This window comes from Parus major, chromosome 10, assembly GCF_001522545.3.
Source record: "Parus major isolate Abel chromosome 10, Parus_major1.1, whole genome shotgun sequence".
NCBI classification, from domain to species: Eukaryota; Metazoa; Chordata; class Aves; order Passeriformes; family Paridae; genus Parus; species Parus major.
Window position 1 is genome coordinate 20019547 of NC_031779.1, and position 22949 is coordinate 20042495.

General features: G+C 48.6%; 1 protein-coding gene across 17 annotated transcripts in view; it reads left to right on the top strand.

Moving 5' to 3' along the window:
• Positions 1-21549, top strand: part of PPIP5K1 (diphosphoinositol pentakisphosphate kinase 1) — a 43694-nt gene extending 22145 nt beyond the window's left edge. For 2 of the 17 annotated variants that reach the window (XM_015638809.2, XM_015638810.3), the window contains exons 24-32: positions 597-713; positions 992-1159; positions 2275-2365; positions 7375-7497; positions 11274-11336; positions 13759-13938; positions 18533-18670; positions 19078-19191; positions 19785-20461. In XM_015638809.2, the coding sequence (XP_015494295.1) occupies positions 597-713; positions 992-1159; positions 2275-2365; positions 7375-7497; positions 11274-11336; positions 13759-13938; positions 18533-18670; positions 19078-19191; positions 19785-20461 (1671 nt within the window). The other 15 variants (XM_015638811.2, XM_015638812.1, XM_015638814.2 and 12 more) reach the window with 15 other exon arrangements.
• The last annotated feature ends 1400 nt before the right edge of the window (positions 21550-22949 follow it).

The following is a 22949-nucleotide window of genomic DNA, read 5'->3' on the forward strand; positions in this document are numbered from 1 at the left end:
TATTCACAGAGCTGGTGTGAGCTTCGAATGTTAAAAGTGATCCTTGTCAAAAAATATGTGACTAGAGCTCTCTTGAGTGGTGTGGATGTGCCAGTCAGTCAAGGTGGTTTATATGGGTTTTTATATCATTAGTGTCAGATAACTGTAAAAGCTCTGGCTTCCTTAAAAAAAGGTTAATGAAAAACTGTTATTAGAGAGAGTTACTTAAATCTTGGAATAGCCTGACTGAAGGTCCTGGAGGGACCCGGTCTTCCCCTGTCCTGGGATGTGCTGGGTTTGCAGCAGGAGTGGGTCAGAAGGGGCTGGGCTTTAGGAGTGGCCATGTGGGTATGTATAAATAGAGCCTCATTCTGTTGTACTCCCCTGTGGCTGTTGTCCCAAAATAGCAACAGTCAGAATGCCTCAGCTGTGTGCTGAGCAGGGCTGTCCTTTTGGATGGGACAAACCTGGAGCCATTCTGTTCATGCTTGATGCTTTCCCTCCAAAGGAAGGGCCTGGGATGTGTGTTGGCCAGCACGATGGGGTTGGACCTTGACCTGTGCTGTGGCAGGATTAACTGGGTTTGGTTCTTTACCTTTCATTTTGTGTGTTCACAGGACCCCTCTTCAGAGGAGCGTTTCCATGTGGAGCTGCATTTCAGCCCTGGTGTCAAAGGCTGTGAGGAGGACAGGAACATTCCCACGGGGTTTGGCTTTCGGCCAGCCTCAGCAGAGGTGAGCAGGCACCTGGGCAGGAGCTGCCAACCCCAGAGGATATTTGGGCGCTGTCCTGCTCTGTCTGGCCCTGCTGCAGAAGCTTCCTTGCAGTGGGTGCCCACAGGGAGCTGGCAGGTCATGTCTGTGTCCCGTTTGGGTTCATCAGGATGTCTGCTGGGACTTTGGGTGCCTCCTGGTGATCTTGGCAGAGCAGGAGATCCAAGCCTGGAGCTGGTGTGGGGCAACATGGGCAAAGGCTGTGGGCCTGTAGACATGGGTGGAGTGTTTCCTTACAGCAGAATGAGGACAAGAAGGCAGACCAAGGCAGCCTAGAGGACCTCTCGAACAAGAAGAGCAGTGATGAGCCAGACTGTGCTCGGCAGAAGTCCCCACAGCCCTCCGAGCCCGTCAGCATCCAGCGAAGGTCGCCGCTGGTCAGGAACCGCAAGACGGGATCCATGGAGGTAACCATGCTATAGGTGCCCTTCCTTCTTCTTGCAAAGGCCTTTTGCTTGGTTTGGGTTTCTTGGCATTTCTTTTAACATGGCAGAGTCTGAGTTGATTCTGGGAAAGGAACTGCAGAAGGTAAAGAGGGATGTTGTGGAAGGCAGACCTCTGAAACTCTTCCTTATTGAGGGAGGACAGGAACACAGGCCAGAGGAACTGGTGAGGAAGAGCAAGGAAGGAAATGCTTGAGAAACACAAGCATTATTTGAATTACATGCTCTGTGGATGCACTGGTGTAGCCAGTATGAGATTACATGCAACCTCACCACCTAGCTATGGTGACATCTTTGCCTTCTGTTAGGCTCCAGCCTTTGCCTTTCACAAAGGCAGCTCCACATTTCTCATTCCTCCATCCCATATAAGTTCTCATGCTGATCAGGGGTCCCTGCTCACTGGTGGATTCATCCAGCATGTTTAAACTGTCAGGGCTTAGAACTGTCCCATTAACTGGTCTGGTGAAGTAGCAAAATTGATTTTACTGTTCTAATCTCTCTCCTTCCAGGCTGTTCTGTGTCACAAGGCCAGTGTCACAGTCAGCAGGTGACTGTTACCCTCAGAGTACTCTGGAATTATCCCTCCTTTCAGAGGGAGTTCACAGGCATTTTTGCCATCAGTTTTCTGAACCAGAAAACAGCAGAGTTAAAGTTTGAGGTATTTTTTAGCTGTCTTCTGTCACTGTATGTCACTCACAAGGTCACCTCTGTGTGCAGCACTCAGAGGCTCTTTGTGATAGGCACATACTAAGTTAAAGGGGATATGATTTCCTGCTGCTAAAGAGGGAAGTCTGTGTCCCAGGGATCTCAGCAAGAGTCTTGGGAGAAAAGATGTTCACTACATGAGTCCCATCATACTTTTCAAATTTCCACTCTTCCACAATCCAACAAAACCTTAAAATTAAAATTGAGCATTCACTGTCACAATCCTAGCATAGGAAGCACCTCTGTGCTTCTTGAAAATGGTGATTTTAAGGGAGAGATATACCTTTCTTTACCTTCAGTTGATGCATAAAGGCTTTTGATAGCAGTGGGTAACTTGGAGCATGATGATGATTAATTACACTATGTCATTGCAGGTGCTGTCTGAATCTTCTTCTAAATCAGGAGGTTATCGCCTCTTCAGCACTTATTCCAGGCAGTCTTCTGAGATGAAGCAAAGTGGATTAGGTACTGTACCTGTCCTGTAACCAGCCTACTCACTTTTACCTTTCTATTTCCATGGGCATTAGTCTGTGTCTCCACATACACATCTGGCTTGAATTCCTTGTATGTGTCTATATGTTTTGTGTCTTCTCTCAGTGCTCCTGTTGAGACCACTGTAGAGACTGTCTTAGTTAGTGCCTTTTGTGTACAAACTTCTCCTGCAGCTGCTAGGGGCCGAAGATGAATTTTTCATCCTTTCCAGTATGGAGCAAACTGCCTACCTGCAGGCTTGCCTCTGCTTCTATGTTGCTTTCATTTGTCACACCATTTCTCAATTTAGTAGGAAGTGATGATTTTAGGTGAGAACTAGTGTGTTTTCTGCTCTGCAGAACATCAGTTTGTATGCAAAGCTGTTCTATGTGTGAGACTGTTCTATTTCTACCTTTGCTTCCTAAGGAGCTGTTGTATGGAACGGATGTGTCACATACCGAGTGTTTGATAGCTCTCTATTCCAGCTGAAGTCCCTGGTCAGACATTCCTCTTGTGGTAGCCAGTGGAAGAGAATATTTCAGGGCACTTGACATTCTCTGTCCTTGATTGTTCCATTTCATGTCATCCTAACCTAAACTATTGTCTGAATAGTTGAAATTTTTCCTGAAATATTTTCGCTAAAGCAAGATCTGTTTTGAAACTGGAAAAACTGTCTTTGCTGTCATGAGCTTCAGAGATGGCTGTGCAACCTGTGTCTTGAAGAGAGGAGGTGATAATGCCCACGTCATGCCCATGTTCCTTTTCTTTAAAACCATCTTAGTATTGTGGCATGGCTGCAGATCTGTGGCAGTTCTGACTCGTCACTCTGTTGAATGGACAGCCTGCAGCCAAAGGACTTCTGAAAGGCCCTGCTCATTCCTTTGCCGCTTCTGAGCAGCTTCTTTGGAATCTAATTCTTACCAAGGAAAGGGAATTTTCTTCTGAGTGGTTAGAAAGTATCCCTGGAGTCTGCCAGCTATGCTTCCAGCCATCTGGAGAAATCTAAATAGGAATGGCTGATGTATATTATTTTCATAAAGGGACAGTAGCCTTGGCCATGGTAATTTTTGAATGTGTTGTTTCACTTATCTCTGCCTTTCCCAGTGCCACTGTGAGAATCAGCAAGCTGTGACAAGCTGCCATCCTTAGGCTTGAAGAAACCTGTGGCTATTTTGTGAGTCCATATGGATGAATATGGGAATTTCTTAAATGGCACATAGTCAAGGAGATGCATCTGCCTGGAGAATTACTGAATACATCAATTGGTATTGCAAACTGGTTTTACTGTTTGGATGTGTGACTAGCAGAAGGCCTGTGCTGTGGAAGGCAGATATTACAGCCCTTGGACTATAGCCTTTTCCAGGTTTTTGAGGAATGCCTGTTTTGGCAATAGAGAAGAACACTGCTTTTCTACACCTTTGTGCAGTACTTTTCCTTTACAACAAAATCTGAAATGTGATCCTGGCAGGTTTAATTTCATGAATCTTGCTTCTTGTGCCTTGCTGGGAACTTGTGCTGGTTACTCTCCCACCTGTGAAACTCTGCAGGGACAAAACCCTGAGTAGGAGCTGATAGATCTGATCTGTGACATAGACCTCCAGCCCAGCCATCGTTCTCTTCTGCAGAGTCATGCAGGCATGAGCAGGAGAGACCTGTTGTACCACAACAGCTTGCACAACTGTTGATCCTGAACACAGGATATCTGTGTTTCTGTGAGGTTTTTTTTTCACCTGAGGCCTGCTATGGAGAACTGTGCCTCTTTACCTGTACAAGTCAAGCTCTTCAAGGAATCTTCCTGATTCCTTTCCAGCTTGTTTTTCAGAAATCTAATTTCTTGCCCCTTTAGGATTTGAAATGTGTTCTCTCTCTAAGAGATAATACAGAACTCCAGAAGCTTGAACTTTGGCTTTAACACTTGTCTCAGCAGCTGTGTTATGAGGGGGTTCATTCAGGCACTACCTGCTGTTTCTGAGTTTTCTGAGGCTGAGCCTACCTCCTGTTGTCTGACCTTGTCAGTCAGAGCCTGGCTGTCTGTGTGGAATACCTGTCTTGGTGTAACCTCAGATGTGTAGGCATGCAGGAGCAGGGAGCACGAGAGAGCTCCTGCAATAGCTGTGCCCTGCTGCCTCGTGTTCTAGAATGGTACCTCTACAGTAATGTAAAAGATGAAATTCCTCTTTTGAAAACAGGTGGCTGCAGCTTGCTTTGTCTGTGCTTTGGAGCGTGACACGTTTTTCTGGGCAGCATCAAGTTCATTGTTGTGGATTGTTTGCCATAATGTATGTGCTTCTAATTTGAGAAGCCTAGGGATGTTTCAGTACCTTTCTTTGCTTACAAGAACCCTTCAAAACAGAGTAAAACCAGCCAGAGCTGGCTGTTTGAGCAGTAGAGGTGGTGCACTGCCAGTGGCACAGAGCCTTGTGCTGAGATTCCCAGAGGGAAACCAAGAATGAGTGTTTTTAAACATCTGACACATTGAATGAACATATGACAATTAAATGCACAGTAAATATCCAGCACATATAGTAATTTCTAGCAAGTGTTGCTACATTTAAATCCAAATGGCTGTTGTGTTCTTTAGGATGTGTGTGTGTGTGTGTGTGTGTACTTTGGGTACAGTGGCCTTCTGGAGTTCACTGTAGACAATTGCTGTTGTCCATAAAGTCATCTTTGTAAATTCTATTCTGGCTCAAAAGCACTAGCAGAATGCCTCTCTTTGCAGCAGGAGAGCAGAAACACTAGGATATCCTTAGCTTAATGATTAACAGCACAAGGTTGCTCCAAATACACAGTCCTAAAAATCTGATGTTCCATTTTTATCTGCCAGTAAATGAATCTGTTGGGTGTTTTTTGTTGCTGTTTGTTTTTAAACCATGGAAGAGCAATTAGAGGCATCACCCTGTCTGATGCATGACAAAATTTAATTTGCATTCTGACAGATTCCAGTTCATGCTGAGTCATTACTTTGCAACAATTTAAGGCATTAGGAGGAAACTTTCTAAGGCTTGTGTATCAGTGACCCTGCAGGCAGGAGTTTGTTTATGTCTGAGGGCACATGTTTGCTAGTCTGTGCCATGCAAAGCCACCAGCAGTGTCACAGTGGGAGAGCAGCTACAGTTCAGTGCTACAAGGACCCTTTTGGTCACCCCAGCAGCAGATGTCCTCAGCTCAGCTGGAGCTTGTACAAGAACACTTCAATGCTCAGGATCTCTGTGTTTTCTCCAAAGAAGCTCTGGCTTAAGGATCTTTGCAGAAACACAGCTGAGGTCCTGAAGAGCAATGAGTGCATGTGAAGCAGCAATGTGTCCTCACACCAGGGAAGGCTGACAGCGTACTAGGCTGCATCAGCTGGAGTACAGCTGTCCAGCTGAGGGGTCTGGCTCTTTCCATCTGTTCACCTCTGTGAGTGCCTGTAGCTCTGCTGTCCTGCTCCCTGGGGCGTGGAGGGTGTGTGTGTCAGGATTGTCAGCCCACTGTGGGGCAGTGGAAGTGGATGGGAAGAGTGGAGCACGTGGCATTGGAGGAGTGAGAGCCATGCTTGTTCAGATTAGAACTTGTGGGGACTGGAGACCTTAATGCTCTTTCACCACCTAAATGGGAAGTTGCAGAGGGGACAGAGACAGACTATCCCCAAAGCCCTGTGCTGCTTGGTGGAGAACCAATGAGCACAAGTTGCAGCATAAGAAGTTCCAGTTGGCTAGGAGGAACAAATTTTTCACCCACCATGAATGGGCCAGATGTTAGACCAGGGGCCCAGAGAGGTTGTGAAATTTCCTTTCTTGGAAATATTGACAACTTTATTGGGCAAACCCTAGCAAGCTGATCCGAGTTGGTCCTTCTGGGGTGCTGGGAAAAAAGCTTCAGGCTCCTTCCAACCTAAATCATGCTGTGATGCATATTTTAGAATCAAGAGCTGCTTCCAATATAGGCAAGGTCTCTTCCACAGTTGCGCTGTTCCAGATAAATACTGTTAGACGGTGTTGCAGGTTATTTTCAGACCTGCAGACAAGGTGGAACCAGATCAATCTGCTTGTTTCTGGAAGTCTTTGGTATGCAGGAGTATTGTTGGTTTGAGCAGTCCATATTCTCAGTACAGAATGCAGCAGCAAGACCATTTAGCAGAGAATTTACAGCCAATCAATCCCTGTGTCTGGCCCACAATAAGGTTTTGTCTCTACTGGAAATTGCTTTCCTCAATCAATTGAAAGAATCCTCTTTCAAATGCCTGGTGTTCCCTAAATATCACACGAAGTCAAGTCAGTCTTCAAAGCACTGTACCTTGGAGAAGCAAAGCCAAAGCCCCAGGATGAGATTGCCCTCCCCCTTGCATGCCAAGTTCCTTAGCACTGGTTAGGCAGAGTTCCAAGCTGTGTGCACATCTGGTGCTTTGCAAGGCTGGGTCATGGACAAATTGCTCCTGAGCTGGAGCAGTGAAGCATGACCCAGTGAAGTCTGTGAAGTGCAGGCTTGTGAGTGCACTGTCACTCTGAGGTCACTGTACTTTCTCTACTTGTTTGACTGGAGATGAATCCACTCAGGCTGATCCACGGATCAGACAGTTCTTTCCTCCCCTTGGTGTCCTACACAAAAAGGAGCTTTCCAAAGAGAAAGGGCAGAAGAGCAGAGCAATGAACCTCTGTGACATGAACATCGGTGGTTTGGCATCCTGACTTCAGGATGATGTTCTGACATCAGTGTGTAGCTTTGCTGACTGAAAGGGGTGAAGGTGTTTCTCTTAGGTCAGGGCAAGAAAGCCAAATGGAAGTAAACCCCTGGGTGGAGTTAGGGACTTTCCTGGTGCTGAGGTTTGGGCTACCTGCTCTGCATTTGTCACTGTGGAATTTAGAATGGAGAACATGGCCTCCCTGTGCTTCCAGGCATCGTGTTTTTTCCTGAAATTGCTTGTGAAGTGGCCAGTTCATTCTTCATCCTATGACTAACCCTGCTTTTCTGTAGTTGCATGCAGTGGATATGTGTTACTAACACCTTCCCTGCCTTTCCAGGGTCACAGTGCACCGGGCTGTTTAGCACCACTGTGCTGGGAGGCTCCTCCAGTGCCCCCAACCTCCAGGACTACGCACGCAGCCATGGCAAAAAGTTTGCCAGCAGCCTGACATACAAAGACGGTATGTGTGTTCCCTGGCAGCAGGGTGATACTTTGTGGACATCAGTGTCTCACAACGTGCCTGTGGCACAGACTTGGACTACGAACTGTGACAGTTGAATGTGTGTATTCACCACATCTACAATGATAAATTTTACCGTATCCCAAGAAATCATGATCCTTGCTAGGACAGAAAGGAACTGACACTGTGAGAGAAGTTTAGTCTCATGTGTGGTATTGCTGGGCTCTGATTTTGGTCTGATGTTTTAGTAGTACTTGCTGTTGTGAAGGGGGATTTATTGGTTCAGATGTTTAGTAGGTTTGTCCTGGTATGGGAATCCAGCAGATCACATCATCTTGCTTACCTTGGTGATTGTGCTAATGCTAAACAAAGCTCTTTTTGGGACAGTGATCTTTGCCCATGGAAGGTGGAGCCATCCCAAGGAAAGAGTGATACGCTTGGGCATGGATAAGATGGGCACTAGAGTGAGGCTGAGCACACAGCAGAGTCTGAGGTAGGTCTCAGGAAGTAAGGGCAATATGCCTGAAAGGCTTGATGTGAGTTGCTTGGAAGAAATACCTGCACAAGGACTAGAAAATCTGGTTTCTGTGCAGCTGTGCAAAAACTGCCAGGAAGGTCAGCAAGACAATCTGGTGAAGGCATAGGGGCCAAGGTTACAAACGCTGCTCTGTGCCCATGGGTGCAGGCGCACCTGCTGATCTGCCAGCAGCACTTGGTGTCATGTGCAGGGAGCAGCAGAGGGTGGTTTTCTGCAAGGAATTTGGGGCACAGGGACAGACTGAGCTGTCCTGGAACATCTGAAGGCTGTAATGCACAAGTGCAAGTGTCCCAACAGGAAAGACACTCAGACTCTGAAGTACTGGTTCCCATACCATTTGTTGTGGCACTGATTTGAGGGGCTCCGTGAGCAGGGTCTGCACAGCACACTGATCAGGTTGGAAATCCACCTATGGTTTCCCAGCATTTGAATGGATGAATGTAAGGTTGTCTGTCTTGGATGTCTTATCTTTTTGGTATTTTAATCAATAAGAAGCTGAGTGCCTTTCTTATTGGGATCATAAGGATCATAAGGAACATTAACATTGCTGGATTTCAAGGTGGGAACAGGATTAAGGCAGTAGTTTGGGTCAGACAGGAGGTTGGTTCATCTGGATTTTTGTCCAGTTTTGAGGCAAGGAAAATGGCCTAGCAAATCAGGATGGAAAGATGTCCAATTCTCAGCCCTGTTGGGGCTGAGAATGGCACTCTGTCGGTGCCATTATGTACACTAGCTGCTTTTCTTGTGTAAGAGAAAACTGAGCTGGTTCTCACCTCCCAAGGGCACTTCCTGGCACACAGTGGGCTGTCAATGACAGTGGCAGGGAGTGTTCTCAACCCCACTGTACCAGTCTGAGCTGCCTCAGGTGGGCAAGTACTGACTACTCACCGGTTGCAGAATAAGCTGATGGTGTTTGGCACAAGACCAGAGTGTGAGTCACAGTGGAGCCTCTGAAAAGGCCAGCAAAGGCCCTGGCTGCTCCTCTTTCCTGATTCCGCAAGGAGTGGGAGCCCAAGGCAGCACTGATTCTCAGAGAAAAGCATCAGAGGCTGCTCTGTGCCCAGCTGGGCATGGAACAGACCTGCTCAGTCCTGGTGCTGAGCTGCCTGTCTCTGTAGGCTGTGTGGCAGGATTTGTCTGCAGCGGGCTACAGGCATTCGAGGCTATGGACTCCTGCTGCATAAGCTTGAGTTCAGTGGCAAAGTCTCTGTGTGCTGAGATGCAGTTGTACCCTCAAGTACCTAAAATGCAGACTTAGTTGACTAGGGTGTGTCTAACACAACTCAAAATTATAAGTCTTGATGTTGTTATGCCTCTGTTTTCATGTTCCTTGGCATACCCTGGGACCCTGTGCTGTCAGTGCCTTGCTGCAGTAAGAGCATTGGGAGAGAAGGTGTCAGGGGCTTGGGAAAACAAGGAGGAAGCAGAGGGACTTTTAGCTTTTGGGGAAGGTAGTTTGGAATTGAGCCCTTGATCTGCATCTTTCTGCTTAAACGAGCACTACTGAAATGCTGAATAATGGAATTGAACCTAAACATCACTACACGTGGTTGCAGTCAGTGGAACTACAGCTACAGCAGACTCTTGGAGAACATTTGTTTCAAGACCTTTTCTACACTCTTTAGACTAACAGCATTGAAAACCAGCACATTTTTGCATGAGCTCTTCGATAGTTTTTCATAGCTGTGATGCTTCAAGGTGTGGTGTGTGGCACATAGCACTTCACCAATGTTAACTTGCCTTGTTCCAGGGAAGTTTCAAGGGCCCTTATTTCTGAAGTCTTTTTTGCTTGGAGCTGGAGGAGGGCTAAGGAACACTTCAGCACAAAGTTTTCTCAACCTCAAGCTGAGGGAAGGTCCATGGATGGTTGTGATTTCAAGTTGGCTTGCCTGAAGCCAGGGATCCAGTAAACTGGGTCAGTGCCATTTCAGTCGATGTGCCCTCAGGGCAAGGGGAGGGCTGGGTGGGATGGAGATGGTGGCCAGCTGACTGCAGCTCCAGGGCTTAGGCACTTGCAAGGGATTGCATGTGTAGGGAAGACTGACATGCTGTTTGTTGAGTTTAAAGAAAGAAAAACAGTTTCCAAGGCTAGTACACTAAAGGAGGAAATTTCAGTGAGAGTTGGTTTAGATACATTATTTGGCCAAGCCCCTGCATGTGGCTACGGGAGCACATTGCGGGTGTGGAGCATGCATTGGTGCACTGGTGAGGGGGATAGGCATACACACCCCATGGGCTAGGGAGAATGGGTGCATGAAACATGAAAGAGAAATAAAAGCAGTTTCTACTGTTTCCTGAAAGATCCCAAATAGCAGCAAAAAAAATGATTAGCTGGGGTCTCATATCAAATCCCACATATAGATGGTCTGATCCAGGCCATTCTTTTTCATGACAGCCGAGGAATTTCCAGTGGGGGAAAAAAAAGAGAAAGTTTCCAGATTTTTGTTTTTGTTTTTTTTTTTCTTGTGTGTGTGTGCACGCATATGGAGCCTAATCCATGTCCTTTAAAGCCTCTCTGTTTGCACCCCATTAGATGCACAGTGTCTGTCCTTGCACAGTCTTTCTGATATGTGATTTGTATGGGAGAGCTTGGCCTGGCCTGGGGCATGGCCAGGAGAAGCCTGAGGACCACTCTGACAGGTGTGTCCCAAAGCTTCCCTGTACTGAAATGTTTTGAGCAGAGAATTGTAAAGGCATGTCTTCATGGGTCTTTTGCTTCTTCCCTACTCAGGTGATTTACCTTTAAATTCATAAATAGCTCTGTATAGCTTGCATTAAGAGGTTGTTTTGAGCTGTACCTGTGCTGCAACTCTTTAGTGCCTCTGCAGAACAGTGTTTGTTTTCCCTGGGCAGAGGTGAATCCTGAGAACCATCCTCCGGTGGTGCTGCTACTTGCTGGGACGTGTGCTCTGGTGGCTGCAAGCATGGCTTGGCTGTATGCTGCACTGGACTGAGCCTGGTGTGGTGGGGAGGTGTGAGTTGCTGACTGAGAGTGACTGAGAGTGTGGCTGAGTGTGTGGTGTTGGGGAGACCCTGGCAGGGCAGTGCAAGGGCTGGGGAGATGCAGAATGGTTCAGTCGGACCCACAGGCGGAGTGCTGGGTGCGACAGCAGTGCCAGTGGGAGCAGCTGTTGTGCGGGTCAGGAAGGTGAACCTGAAAGTGTAATCAAGTGTATGAAGGTCGGGGGATCCTTTGAAGCAGGCTGTTAACTGAGATGATCTGTTTTTATTTCCTCAGAGCTCTTGTCTATGCCAGCCGTAAAACGATTTTCTGTGTCGTTTGCAAAGCATCCGACTAATGGTATGTTTGCTTTCTGGATTTGATGTTCCCTCACACTTCTAACCCCATGCTCACATTCAGTTTTCTCTGCACATGTTCTTCTCTCAGCCTTCTTGTGGTTTTTTGTGTTTGTGTATCTGGTGTCCAAACATGCTTCACCTTCCTCCATTGTCTCCTTGTGAGTAATGTGCTCACTCATACCCTGTTACTTCTCAGTGACGCCTCTGTTCTCCCCTGAGGTGTTTCTGTTCCAGGTGAAAAGGCAAAAGCCATGGCTCTGTGAGTGCTTTGCTAAAGCAGCCTTTAACTCTGTGATGACATTAAGGCCTTTCAGAAGGGTGTGGACCAGGGGGAGAATACCACTGGATTGGGGGCTGATGCCCACTCCATATCATGAAGCATCAGCAGCTTAGGTCCTCAGTTTCTACACTGCAGATTTGCAGAATAAAAACAAGAATAGCAGTAGGACAGCTGTGTGTCACCTGGAAGGGCCTGGTGTATATGGGAAAGAAGGAAGTGCACCTGGCTTTACATGTCAGGAGTACTGGTAGCCTTATGGCTTCCTGCTGTCAAACCTCTCTGTTAGGCTGCTCCTGTGGTTCCTCCAAGCATGGTGATGTTGGCACAGGTAGGCTCACCTTTTCTGCAGACATTGCCCTGTGAATTGTGTCTCTCCAGAGCTCTTACTTGTCTGCTGTTGGTGGATGGTGCTGGCTTGTGGGGAGGGGATAGCCAAGGTGCTACCTGGGATGGCATCACCTGCTTCATCCCATCCTGCCTGTATCTCTGGAAAGGCTTGGTGACAGATGTCTGACAGAGCAGTTCACTATCTCTGCTCCGTGTTGCTACTTGCCAGACAACCAAAGTGTGAGTTTTTGAGGTTATAGGCCACTAGCTCTGTTACAGCAGGTGCCTTGAACCAGTGTTTACTCTCCAGCTCTTGCACAGATACTTGTAAAAGGTTTCACAGCACCCTCCTCTTGCATGGCTCCTGCTGCTGAATCAAGTTGGAACCAAAGGAGATCACTGAACGCTACCAAGTATTTCTGCCTGATGTGATCAAGGCAGCCTGTGAGTATGAAGACATCCTGCTTGGTGTAATCTGGAAGATGAAAGAAATTCAGAAGACTGTTCTGAAAATCAAAATTTTGGGAAGGATGAAATGGGAAAGGGCAGCTCACTGTGGCTTTACTGTTTCAAATAACTAGAGGGAGCCTATTCTCTGCTTGCTTGGTTTCGGTTTTCCCAGAGTGGCCAACTGCTTGGTTTGTCTGCGTGTCTGGACACCATCGGAGCTCACACGGTGTATGTCAGCAGGGTGTGTTGTTCCATCTTGCCTGCAAAGGTTGTACCAAGTTCCAGCCTTTCCTAAGACATGCTATAAAGCAGTTGCCCCTGCTCCAAATAGCATCAAAACCCTATATGTATCATGTTGCTTCCAAAACCCAAATTAATATTTCTGATGGCAAAGTGCTTCTTAGTCAAGAAAACAAAGACAGGGTCCAGCAGGTGAGAGCTCAAAGTTGGGGATATTTGGTTTAGGATTGGTATTGCTTTGAGCAGGAGGGATGTTTACCCCATGAACCACTTAAAAAACTGAATCAAAAAGTGTTCCCAGCTCTGAGTCTGGATTTTGTTTCTGAAGAGGTGCCTCTGTGTGGAGAAATGGAATGGATGAATCAGGGTAGTGGAAAGCACTGCATCAGGCCAAATAGTTTATGCCCTGGTTGCACAAGTCTTGGGTGGATAACATGAGTCCTGAGGCTGTGTATAGGGAGAAAACGTGCCTGCATGCTGGTGTCTTGTCTGTCATGCAAGGACATCACAGGAGATTGCACAGTGCTGTTCTCAAAGACAGGGAAAGTCAGTGCTTCTGTGCTCCCTCTGTTCTTGTGCACTCTCTGCATTCAGCTCTCAGTCAGACCCTGCTGCCCCCCAGGTCCCTTGCACAGCCTCTGCTCATTTGATGCTGGGCCATATGCCCTTTCCTCGTGCTGATGTGCCTGGCTGTGCTTGGATGCAGGACTCAAACACCGTTGGCAGTCTGGATTTCTTGTCTCAGCTGCAGGAGGGCAAGTCTGGCCCTGAGCCCGATGGTTTTATCTAGGCAAACGTGAACTGCATTGGACTTGGAATGTGTCCTAAAAATTATTCACTTCTCAGACTTTCCCTTGCAAAAACGAACCCTTGCTGCTCAGGCACTGCCCTGTGCTGCAGCTGGGCAAAACCTGGGCTGGGTGGGAGTCTGCCCTGGTGTCACTGGGGGGACATAATTCTTAAGGGCATTCCTGACCTGTGGGAGGGATTTGGTTCAGAGTGTGTGTGGGTCCTTCTTACGCAGCGGCCCTGGTGCTGGCAGCTCCATCCCCACATCTCCACAGTTTCTCTGTCCCCAGCTGTACCTGCCCCTCTCCTCTCACTCTCTATGGCCCCTCTCCTCCAGATGTGTTGGAGCACCAGCACGTTGCCCAGTTGCTACGGCGTTTTTCCTCTGACTGTGCCACGAGCCGGACCATCTCCTTGGATGCCACCTTAGCCCATCACCTGCAGCAGTGCTCCTACCACCTGCGCCTCTTCAGGAGCTGGCTGATCTCAGGGCAGGATGACTTGGAGTGTCTTTACGGTACTGCACGCTGCAGCTGCCTCTGTCCCGTGCTCTTGTAGCTGAGCAGGGACCACTGTCTGCTTGAGAGTGCAAAGTATGCTTTGCTTCTGAAAAAAGGAAAGTGTTTCCCTCACCAAATGCCCAAAGTCTCTGGGCTGCTGCTGCAGCAAGCTGTGTGGGCTGTTGTACCAGCAGTTTTGGAGCCTTAGGCAGGAGCCTTTCCACACAGAGCCTTCACTCCCCATGTGGCTGTAACTGCTCTTTCCATCTTTGGCAATTGTTTGTTGCCTCCTTCCTTTAGCCAGGGTAAGGCCTTAAGCTCCCTTTGGGGTAGGTGCTGAGCTTGTATCTATGGGATGCCCTGCTGGCATGGATGCTCTGTGCAGGTCTTGATGAGCTGCCATAGGGTGTCCCCTTAGCAATGGAGGAACCCAAGTGAGTAGTGAGAGTACAGGAAAAAGAGATTGAAGAGGTGCTGCAGCTGGTCACAAGCTGAGTGAACTTGCTGTGGAAATTTTGGGGAAGTGAGTGCTTGTGGGTGTGTTGTATCTAGAGAGACTGAGTTAAGACAGGGTAGAGCTGAGCTTCTGTGTGGCTGCACTGCATGGCATCTGTACTGCCTGATAGGGCCTCTCAGTGTATCCTGTCTCTGGTGGGAAGAGGTAGGCAACTTCAGCATTGAATGCAGATGCTATAAATCAAAGCTCGCTGCTGTTTCTCTGGTGTTTTTCAGCCTCCACCACAGATGGGCAGTCTGGTGCTTGGAGGCCTTGGTGCTTCTCACACAGGCAGAAAGATTGCTGCTCCCTGAAGGAGGCAGCGAGCTGGGGCTGGCTGCTGAGGTTTACCTGTGCCACAGGAGCTGCTGGGAGCATGTGGCTTGCTGAGCTGTGTGGTGTGATGCATGGACCCCCTTTTCCATTCAGACCCACAGGTGGAACGGGCAGTGCAGCCTTCCACGTAGTGAAGCAGCAGGATGGAGCATTTTCAGAGTCTGGAAGATGAGAATTTTTCTTACACAGTCTGTTTTCTCTTGATTAGGCCCTTTCTGTCAAGCAGGCGCTTTGGAGACAGTTAGTTGCTTTTCACATGTAATTAGGACAATTCCTTGGTCTCCTGGAAAACAAATGCTAAAGAGGAGCAGAACTGCTTCAAGGGAGGAGATTCTGGATCACAGCAGATTGCTCCAGTCCCAGGGATGAGCTTTTCCCTGCTGAGTCTTGGCCATGTTCACGAGCTCGGGGTGGGGGGAGAAAAAATGAGCTCAGTGTTTGGACACAGCAGGCTGCTGGGAGGTGCATCCTGCCCCAGCACAGCCAAACACAGGCATAACTTCTTGCCAGCACAGCAGCCCTCCCAGCTGGAAATCAAATCTCCACCACTGAGTTCATGCCGTTTTCCCAGTCCATCAGCAAGCCCACAGTTCATTGATGTTTGGGATTCCTGCTGAGGCTCTTAGAGCAGACACAGTTAACAGCCCAGGTTTCTTCCTTGTGAAAACTGCATTATTCTGTCCTTTCTTGACTTTCCACTCTACTTCTATCCACACAAAAGAAACATGAATTAGAAGATAGAATCAGTGAGTCAAAAGTATGCAGTTGGCACCCATAGTTGGAAAGATCAACAGTGGAGCCCTGAAGGAATGTCTGGGAACTTGTGTGGTCATAGCTGGGAAAAAGAATAGTGTGAAGTAAGTTCATGTTGGTATTGAATCACAGTGCTACTGAAGCCAAAGTCAGCTGTGGACAGAGAGCAGCCCAGTGATGATGAGTAGGAAACTAGCAGTGATGTCCAATGTAAATAAGCTTAAATTACAAAGGCAAACAGCCCCAAACTCTTATGTATAAAATAGTGGGCTCTGATCTGACCACCACCACTTGAGACACTGTGGAAAAGGTAGAAATTTGCAAAATTAGACATCTGGGAAGGATGTTTGTAATAGTGGTCTGAGGGGTGGGGATCCACAGTTTCGTGTAGTTCCAGGAGCAAGAAGGTTTGTAGTGGAGCGAGTTGAGACACTTCAGACAGAAGTGGTTTTTTTCCAAGCTCCATACCACTGTATCTGGGGATGTTGGGAGCTTAACTGAGTTCAAAGGGAGATGAGAATATGGAAGAGACACACAATGCCCAGAGTAATTCTGAGCTGTGGGTCACTGATGTTTGGGGCAAATGACTAGATAGTCACATATGCTGTCTAGACTCATAACCCTTCATATATAATATACACGTGGCATGTTGGAGTTTGTCCAAGAAAATAGGGGTGGACTGATCATGGATGTCAGAGAGGAGCCTGGTGAGTGCTTTTGTTTGTGCTGAGACCGGACAAGTGCTTCTTCACTCCAGAGGAGCTGGCACACAGAACTTCCTTTGTGTGCTGCTGTTGGATATTGGTACAAAATGGATGGAGTTCTGTCCAGTTGCTTGTGCCATTATCTGCATCACAGACTCCCGCCCTTCAGGCCCCAGGACAGAGTTTGGGGGAGCGTTAGCATTAGCTGCACTGTCAGCACAGGGTAACTGTCAGTCTGGGATGGTTCCTGTGCTCTCACATTTTCTTGCCCCTTCTCAAAGGGGTTGGTTCTTTGCTAACTGCGTGTGGTGCATCAGTGGCTGGAGACACGTGGGGATTGTGATCTGTAGTGGTAGCTGCTGCCTGAGCTGTGCTGTGGTGCTGTGAGCCACCGTTGGCCCCTCAGCAGGTCTGTGGAGGTGTGCAGGGAAGTGGGGTCCCATACACAAATGAGAGGGATTCCTTGAAGCCAGTACTCCTCCACCTTGAAGGAGGAAACTTTGGCCATTTTACTCTCGAGAGTGCTCGAGAGTGGTGCAGTGGCACAGCACTGTGCAGAGTTGCGTTAGGAGGCACCTGGCACTTTGGGGATACATCAGCTCTGTGTCAGTGCCTAATGTTTCTTTTAATGTTGGACCTTTGATTTCCTCATCTTGCTAGAGGGGAACCCAAGCACTTAGTTCCCAGTTGGTGCCCCCAGTGTATCTTAAAACAACATTGCTTTGCCCTATCTTATGTTTAAACTTCCTTTTTTCTTTAGAGACCCCAGTACCTGAGCCAACTTTGGCCCCTATCAAATAAGATTCTGTTGTGAACTGACATTAGCTTCAAACTGGGCTGCTCCACAACTATCTCCCATGATTAAGTTTTGCCCTCACCCTTTTCCTTTAGCTCTGTCTCCCAGGAGGCCTCTGAGAAAATAAGGAACATACGTTCCTCCTCGCTCAGCACCTCCACTCTCAGGACTTCTCAGCAACAGACAGAAGAATGTGGTCTTTTTCCCGTCTCTTATGTTTCTTCATCCTAGCCGAGGGCTTGTTATCCTTCCTGTCTAGAACTATGTTTGTAGGCCCTTTGTGGCATAGGTGACCTCGTGAGCTCTCTGGAGGATTCTTTATCTCTGCCAGCTGTTATTTATTTATTGCAGTGAACACCTTCATGGCTCATGCTCCTTGCCTCTTGCCGGACTGGCTTGGGTGAGGGTATTGGAGTAGAGCATTTCCTGGAGGTGTCTGTCTGCACTACACATACAGGTGCTCTGGGGCTTCTCCTGAGGTGCTCCCAGGCTGCAGGAGTCAGTTTTATCCTATCAGCATGCTGAGCAGACATCCTGCCAGAGATTGCATCAATAATTCTTACTTGCATTTCAAAATATTTTTCCTTCCCTATAGAAATAAACACAGTTCCTTTCCGGAGTCTTTTTGAGGTCCTTGGAGGAGACTGGGGGAGGGGGTGTGTCACAGAATGGGAAGCCCAACCTTGAGTAGTTGAGAGGCCATTAAACTTGAGAGATGCAGAGCATTCCATATACCCAGGGATTCATCTGTTTCTTCTCTGCTTCTCTGACAGTTCATGTTGGCTTGGTTCCACAAAGAATTTTCAGGAAGCTGAGATGAAGAGGAAGATACTTTGCTGTGATGCTCTGCTGGCTTGAGCAGCAAAAGATTTATTCTGAATGGTTGGGATGCAGCTTAGCTCTGAGCAAGTGTCTGTTACATGCTGAGGTGCCTATTTCTGCTCATTCTGGGTTTGCTGGCAGTGAAGTCTAGTTGAGGGGACAAGTAATTCAAATGATTACCCAGCCCTTCCTTTGGACACAGCCTGTCAGGGCTGCACGGGGGCTGCTGTGACAGGGAGGTTCTGTGGCTCCTTGTGGCTGCCACAGCGTGTGCTCCCTGCTGTGTGGAGAGGGGGCTGTGCCAGGCAGAGGGGCCCCAGCAGTGGGACCTCTTTAATGGAAATTCTGTCGGCACCACTTTGATTCTGTTTGGCTTCCATAAGTGGGAGCACTGTGCCAAGCTCTGTGCCAAGTTCTCTGTCATGGCTGTGTATTTTGAGTGTCCCAGGCTCAGCAGCTAAAGTGGCAGCTGCCAAATATTTTTTCTCATCTCCCCTCCATGTGTACCCAGGTGCTTGCTTTCAGATCTGTTACTGCATGGGATTGCTTTGTGGTGATTTTCTTGGGCTAGAAGAGATGACCTGAGGCCTGAGTGTGCCTGTTGTTTGATTCCCAGAGTGCCCAGCTCCTTCAGCCATGAGTGTTCCTGCATGGATTTACCCTGCTGTTTCTTCTATTCATTTTCTGATTGGGTCTCTTTCCAGGTTTTGAAGGCTGTTCCATGGTTCCCACCATTTATCCCCTGGAGACTCTGCACAACTCCCTCTCTTTGCGGCAGGTCAACGAGTTCCTGACAGCCGTTTGCAGGAGTTGCAGCGAATCGCATGTCCAGTCCACCGCAGGTACTGGTCAGGTGGCCTTGTCTCTGGCAAGGCAAGGAGCACTCTTGGTCTTTTACATTCCTGGGACAGATCAGCCTGACAGGAGATAGGTGCAGTCCCTGGAGTCTGCCCCAGAGCGTTCTAGCCCAGGAACGAGCCGTGGGACCCTGCTTAGAGCCATCCTAGGCCATTTACTTGACAAATAACCAGTCAGGTCTGTCTGTAGCTGATGGGTATGGTGATGAGGATACAAGCTCCAGCTTTGGAAATCTTAGCCTCAGATTCCCAGGAGCTGGTGGGCAGGCATGGCTCTGAATTGGCACTGGTTTTCAGCTCTTTCTGGAGCGCCTGCTCATGGCTGCTGGGCTATGAGCCATTCCTTTCTGTCTGTCGGAATATTACTGATCTGTGTATTTTTTTTCTTGAAGCTTTGTTTGATTCAATGATTGGCAGCCAGATACCAGGAGACCCCTTCATGTCCCAGCAAATCCTGTCATCATCGTCCTTGCCATTGCGCCAGCGTTCGGATAAGCCCCCTTGGTGTGAGTGTGCTCCCCTTTCTGTCAGGGACAAATGTGAAGGGGAAGGAGGGAAGTTTGTGAAGTCAGCAAGGTCAGGAAACCAGTCTGGCTGAAAACAGTTGTTTAATTCTCCTCCTTTACTGGAATTAGATACAATCTAGGCATTTCTGTAGTTTTGCTTATTGTGTAATATAAAGCAGGAATAACCATTTAGTAGAGAATATTTATTTCTCTAGTGTTGACTCTCACTCAATACTCAGTGTGTCAGGAACCAGGATGAGCAAACTGAAGCTGGGATTGTTCCATAATAGCAAGGAAATGAAATAAATTTGTATTCATTTTCAAGCCAAACATCACATTTTGCGCTGTGAGAACAGAATCCACTCTTGGCTGTATGCCAGCATAGCACTGGATTACAAGATGGAATTGTGCTTTGTGTGCTTGGGTTTTCATCAGCTGAGCTGCCAGAAATGCCCAAGACCAGCTGTGAGTCCCTGACAGGTCACTTGGCACACAGACAGCCCTCACCTCTTGGTTGTAGAGCTGCAGGGCTGTGACGGTTCAGGTGGGGAAATACCAGCTACATGTTTTAAGATTTTTCTTCCTCTTTGCAGACAGCAGTGGCCCCTCCAGTACTGTCTCCAGTGCAGGCCCATCCTCCCCAACTTCTGTGGACAACTGTGCTCGTTTCAGCTTTACTGAGAAACTTTCTATCAGCCCCCCAAAAAGTGAGGAGCAACTGACCAGCCGGTCCCCTGAGCAGGAAGAGAGTCAAGCTCCAGGCAGAGGGCTCGACACACAGGGGGGCATGTCTGAGCTGTCAGTAGCCGAGCCAAGTGCCCCTGAGACACTCATCTGGAGTAAGGGCCCAGAGCCAGGCAGGATCCTGGAGCTGTGCAAGAAGGAGCTGCCAGAAGAGAAGAGCATGGGGGAGCTGGATGAAGAAAAATCATCTGAGGAAATATTAGAGCCAAGTAACATAGGAAACTCAAAGTGTGGTGAAGGGTTTGACCTGAGGCTGGCTGGGGAGACAGCAAAGCCAGATGAGGGGTCTGTTAGGGGAAGGACTGGCCTGGATCAGTCTGGGCTGCCCAAGGAGATCCTGGTGCCGTGTGAAGAGGAGCTGCTGGGAGAGGTGTTGGACCCAGAGCATACAGGCAAGGAGCTGCTGGGGGACAGTGTTTTGTCAGACCAGCTTCTCTCTAGTCACCTGTGCCAGGTGCTGCCACCGCCTCCTGAGAAGAATGTGGAGGAACTGCAGCTGCTGTATCAGAAGGATCAGCAAAATTAGTGGCTTACTGGACAGCAAGCACTTCTAGCCTGAAAGCAGCCCAACTTCCTGCATGGCACCTTACACAGCTGGTGGTCCATAGCAAAGAAGCCTTGTCCCAGGGCCACAGGACTCTGTGGTGTGGAAGAGACTGCTTTGCACTCCACAAGCCAGCTCTTTGCCATTCAGCAAGAATGTTTGCCTCGTTAAATGAACAACAATGCAATCTTGGTACTGGCATGGCACCTCCATGGAGCAGGGACATGGTGCTGCACTGGTGTTCCAAGGGCTTTGTGCTCACTGGGACAGCAGCATTAGAGGACTAGTACAGCCAAGGCTTTTAGGGTGGTACGTCTCCAAAGGGGACAGATCCTCCCTTGTGACTTTTTGGCCCACATCCTTCAAAAAAAGTCGTTCTGGGCCCAAATTAATCGGATCCATCACAACCACAAACCTCCTCTCTGTTCCTTTCTTCCTCTCTCAATTCCCACTGCTGGCCACCAAAATCAGGTCCAGAGAGTCCATGGCAGGAAAACTAGCAGAGGCAGAAAGCATTCTGAATGAGTGTGGAAAAGAAGGGTAGTGAGGGCATCAGGTTTTAATGCCACTTGCAAGGAAACATCTCTTTGGCTTGGCCTTGGATGTTTCCCTGCTGGGCTGGGGCAGGCAGGAGCCTGGGGATTCAGCCTGAGAGAGATGTGCAGGGAGGACTCACACAAGTTGGTTTTTTTTCTCATCCCCAAGGATCAGGTAGGGTACAGCTCTGAAGTCTTGGTGACAGGGATTAAAAGAAACTGCTATTTTGATAATTCAGGACTATTAGAAATCAATAAGGAGAAATCTTTATTATATATAAAATGAAAATTATTTAATGTATATTTATGTAAATGCCTCGTGAGCACAAGCCTGAGGGCAAGATTGATACGGGTGTCCCTGCCGCATCCTGAGTGCTGGCCAGGGCTGTGCTTCCTACTCCTCCTGTATTTATGGACAAATCTGTGTGTCCATCTGTAGCTAGGATCTGTGTTTTTGTGAAGCTGTGCCCAAAGATCTCTATGCTGTGTTGTGACAGTGTGTGTTCACAGTAAATCCATGCTGTGGGTCCAGTGTCTCTCTGTCTCTGATGTTGACTAGGCAGCAGTGTGTATGTGCCAGAACTTACAGGTGCCTGGAATAGTAAGCCCTGCTCATGCTCTGTTGTCCCAGAAGAGCAGCTGTAGCTAGAGTCACACCTGGAGCAAATGCACAGGCTCCAGGCCAGGGAAAAAGAACATTTTCCTACATGGGGGAACTGGTCATACTGGGAGGGGCTCCTGGCGTGCCAGGTCTCAGGGGGGGTTTGTGGTAGAATGAAGACACTGGGATGGTGTTTTCAGCTCCTTTCGCTTGGTCCACACCTTCCTCTCACTTCAAGCACAGCTGGGGTGTCATGTCCTTTTCCTCATGCCCAGTAGTCCTGAGCTGCCAGTTTGGGCACGTAAGAAAGGTCATATTTACTTGCACTGGAACCAGAGCAGTCATGCAGCTGCCCAGAGTGCAGCAGTGGGTGGGAGGGTACCCCCAGCCCTGCTCCCAGCAGGCTGGGCCTGCCCTGCACTCTGCTCTCCCTGCATCAACATCTGCACAGGGACCTCGGCCATGGCCACCCCTGGCCCCAGCACTGGCTTAGGGACCACAGGTGACTGAGCAGCATCAGATTTCCCCTCAGACACTACCCACGGCCCTTACTCTGCACCTTTGCATGGGCAATGGCCTGTGGCACCCGCTGCCACCAGCACTGGCTGCCACAACTGAGCACCAGCCACCAGCTCCTGCCAGGACCTGCATGCTTCTGGTAGAGGACAGTGCCTGGGCAGGGTGGTTAGCACGATGAACCCAACAGCACCTGCTGCAGGGTGTCTTTGCCAAGAGGGGTGTGGAGCAGGGCCCTGTGGGGTGGGCATGTGGTTCTCAGGTGACCCCTACAGAGCCCGATGCTTGTCACTGCACACCTTTGGGAAATGCATTGCAGTCACAGGACCTTGATTAGCTGGAGTATGGCCAGAGACAACGCTCATTTCCCTGAAAAGTAGCTGTGTGTGGAAATAGTTCCTGGTTTATGGGAACAGTTCATGGGTCCTCCCATCAGCAGCAGGTTTGGCAGCTGTCCTGAGCTCTCCATCAGGCCCTGCACAGGCTGTGGTGTGCTCTGTGGCAATGATGGCCTCTCTCCTGAGGACTGTAGCACAGAACCTGCTTTCTTTTTCCCTGACATCCACCTGTGCCATTGTTTCCTTCTGAGGACAGGCAGGCAGGAACAGAATAACTGGGCATCAGCCTCTTCTGTGTTCCAGCTCAGGAACAGAGCAGCAGCACAGAGCAGCAGCTGTCCTAGTTTTCTGGTAAGTAGCTGAAAGAGCTGAAAGACAGCGAATTCCCCTGTTGGAGGTCAGGTCAGAGTTCTGCAGAGGTGTAAAAGCCCAGCTGCTGCAGTGGGGTCAGGCAGCATGAAATCCCTGGTGTGCAGGTC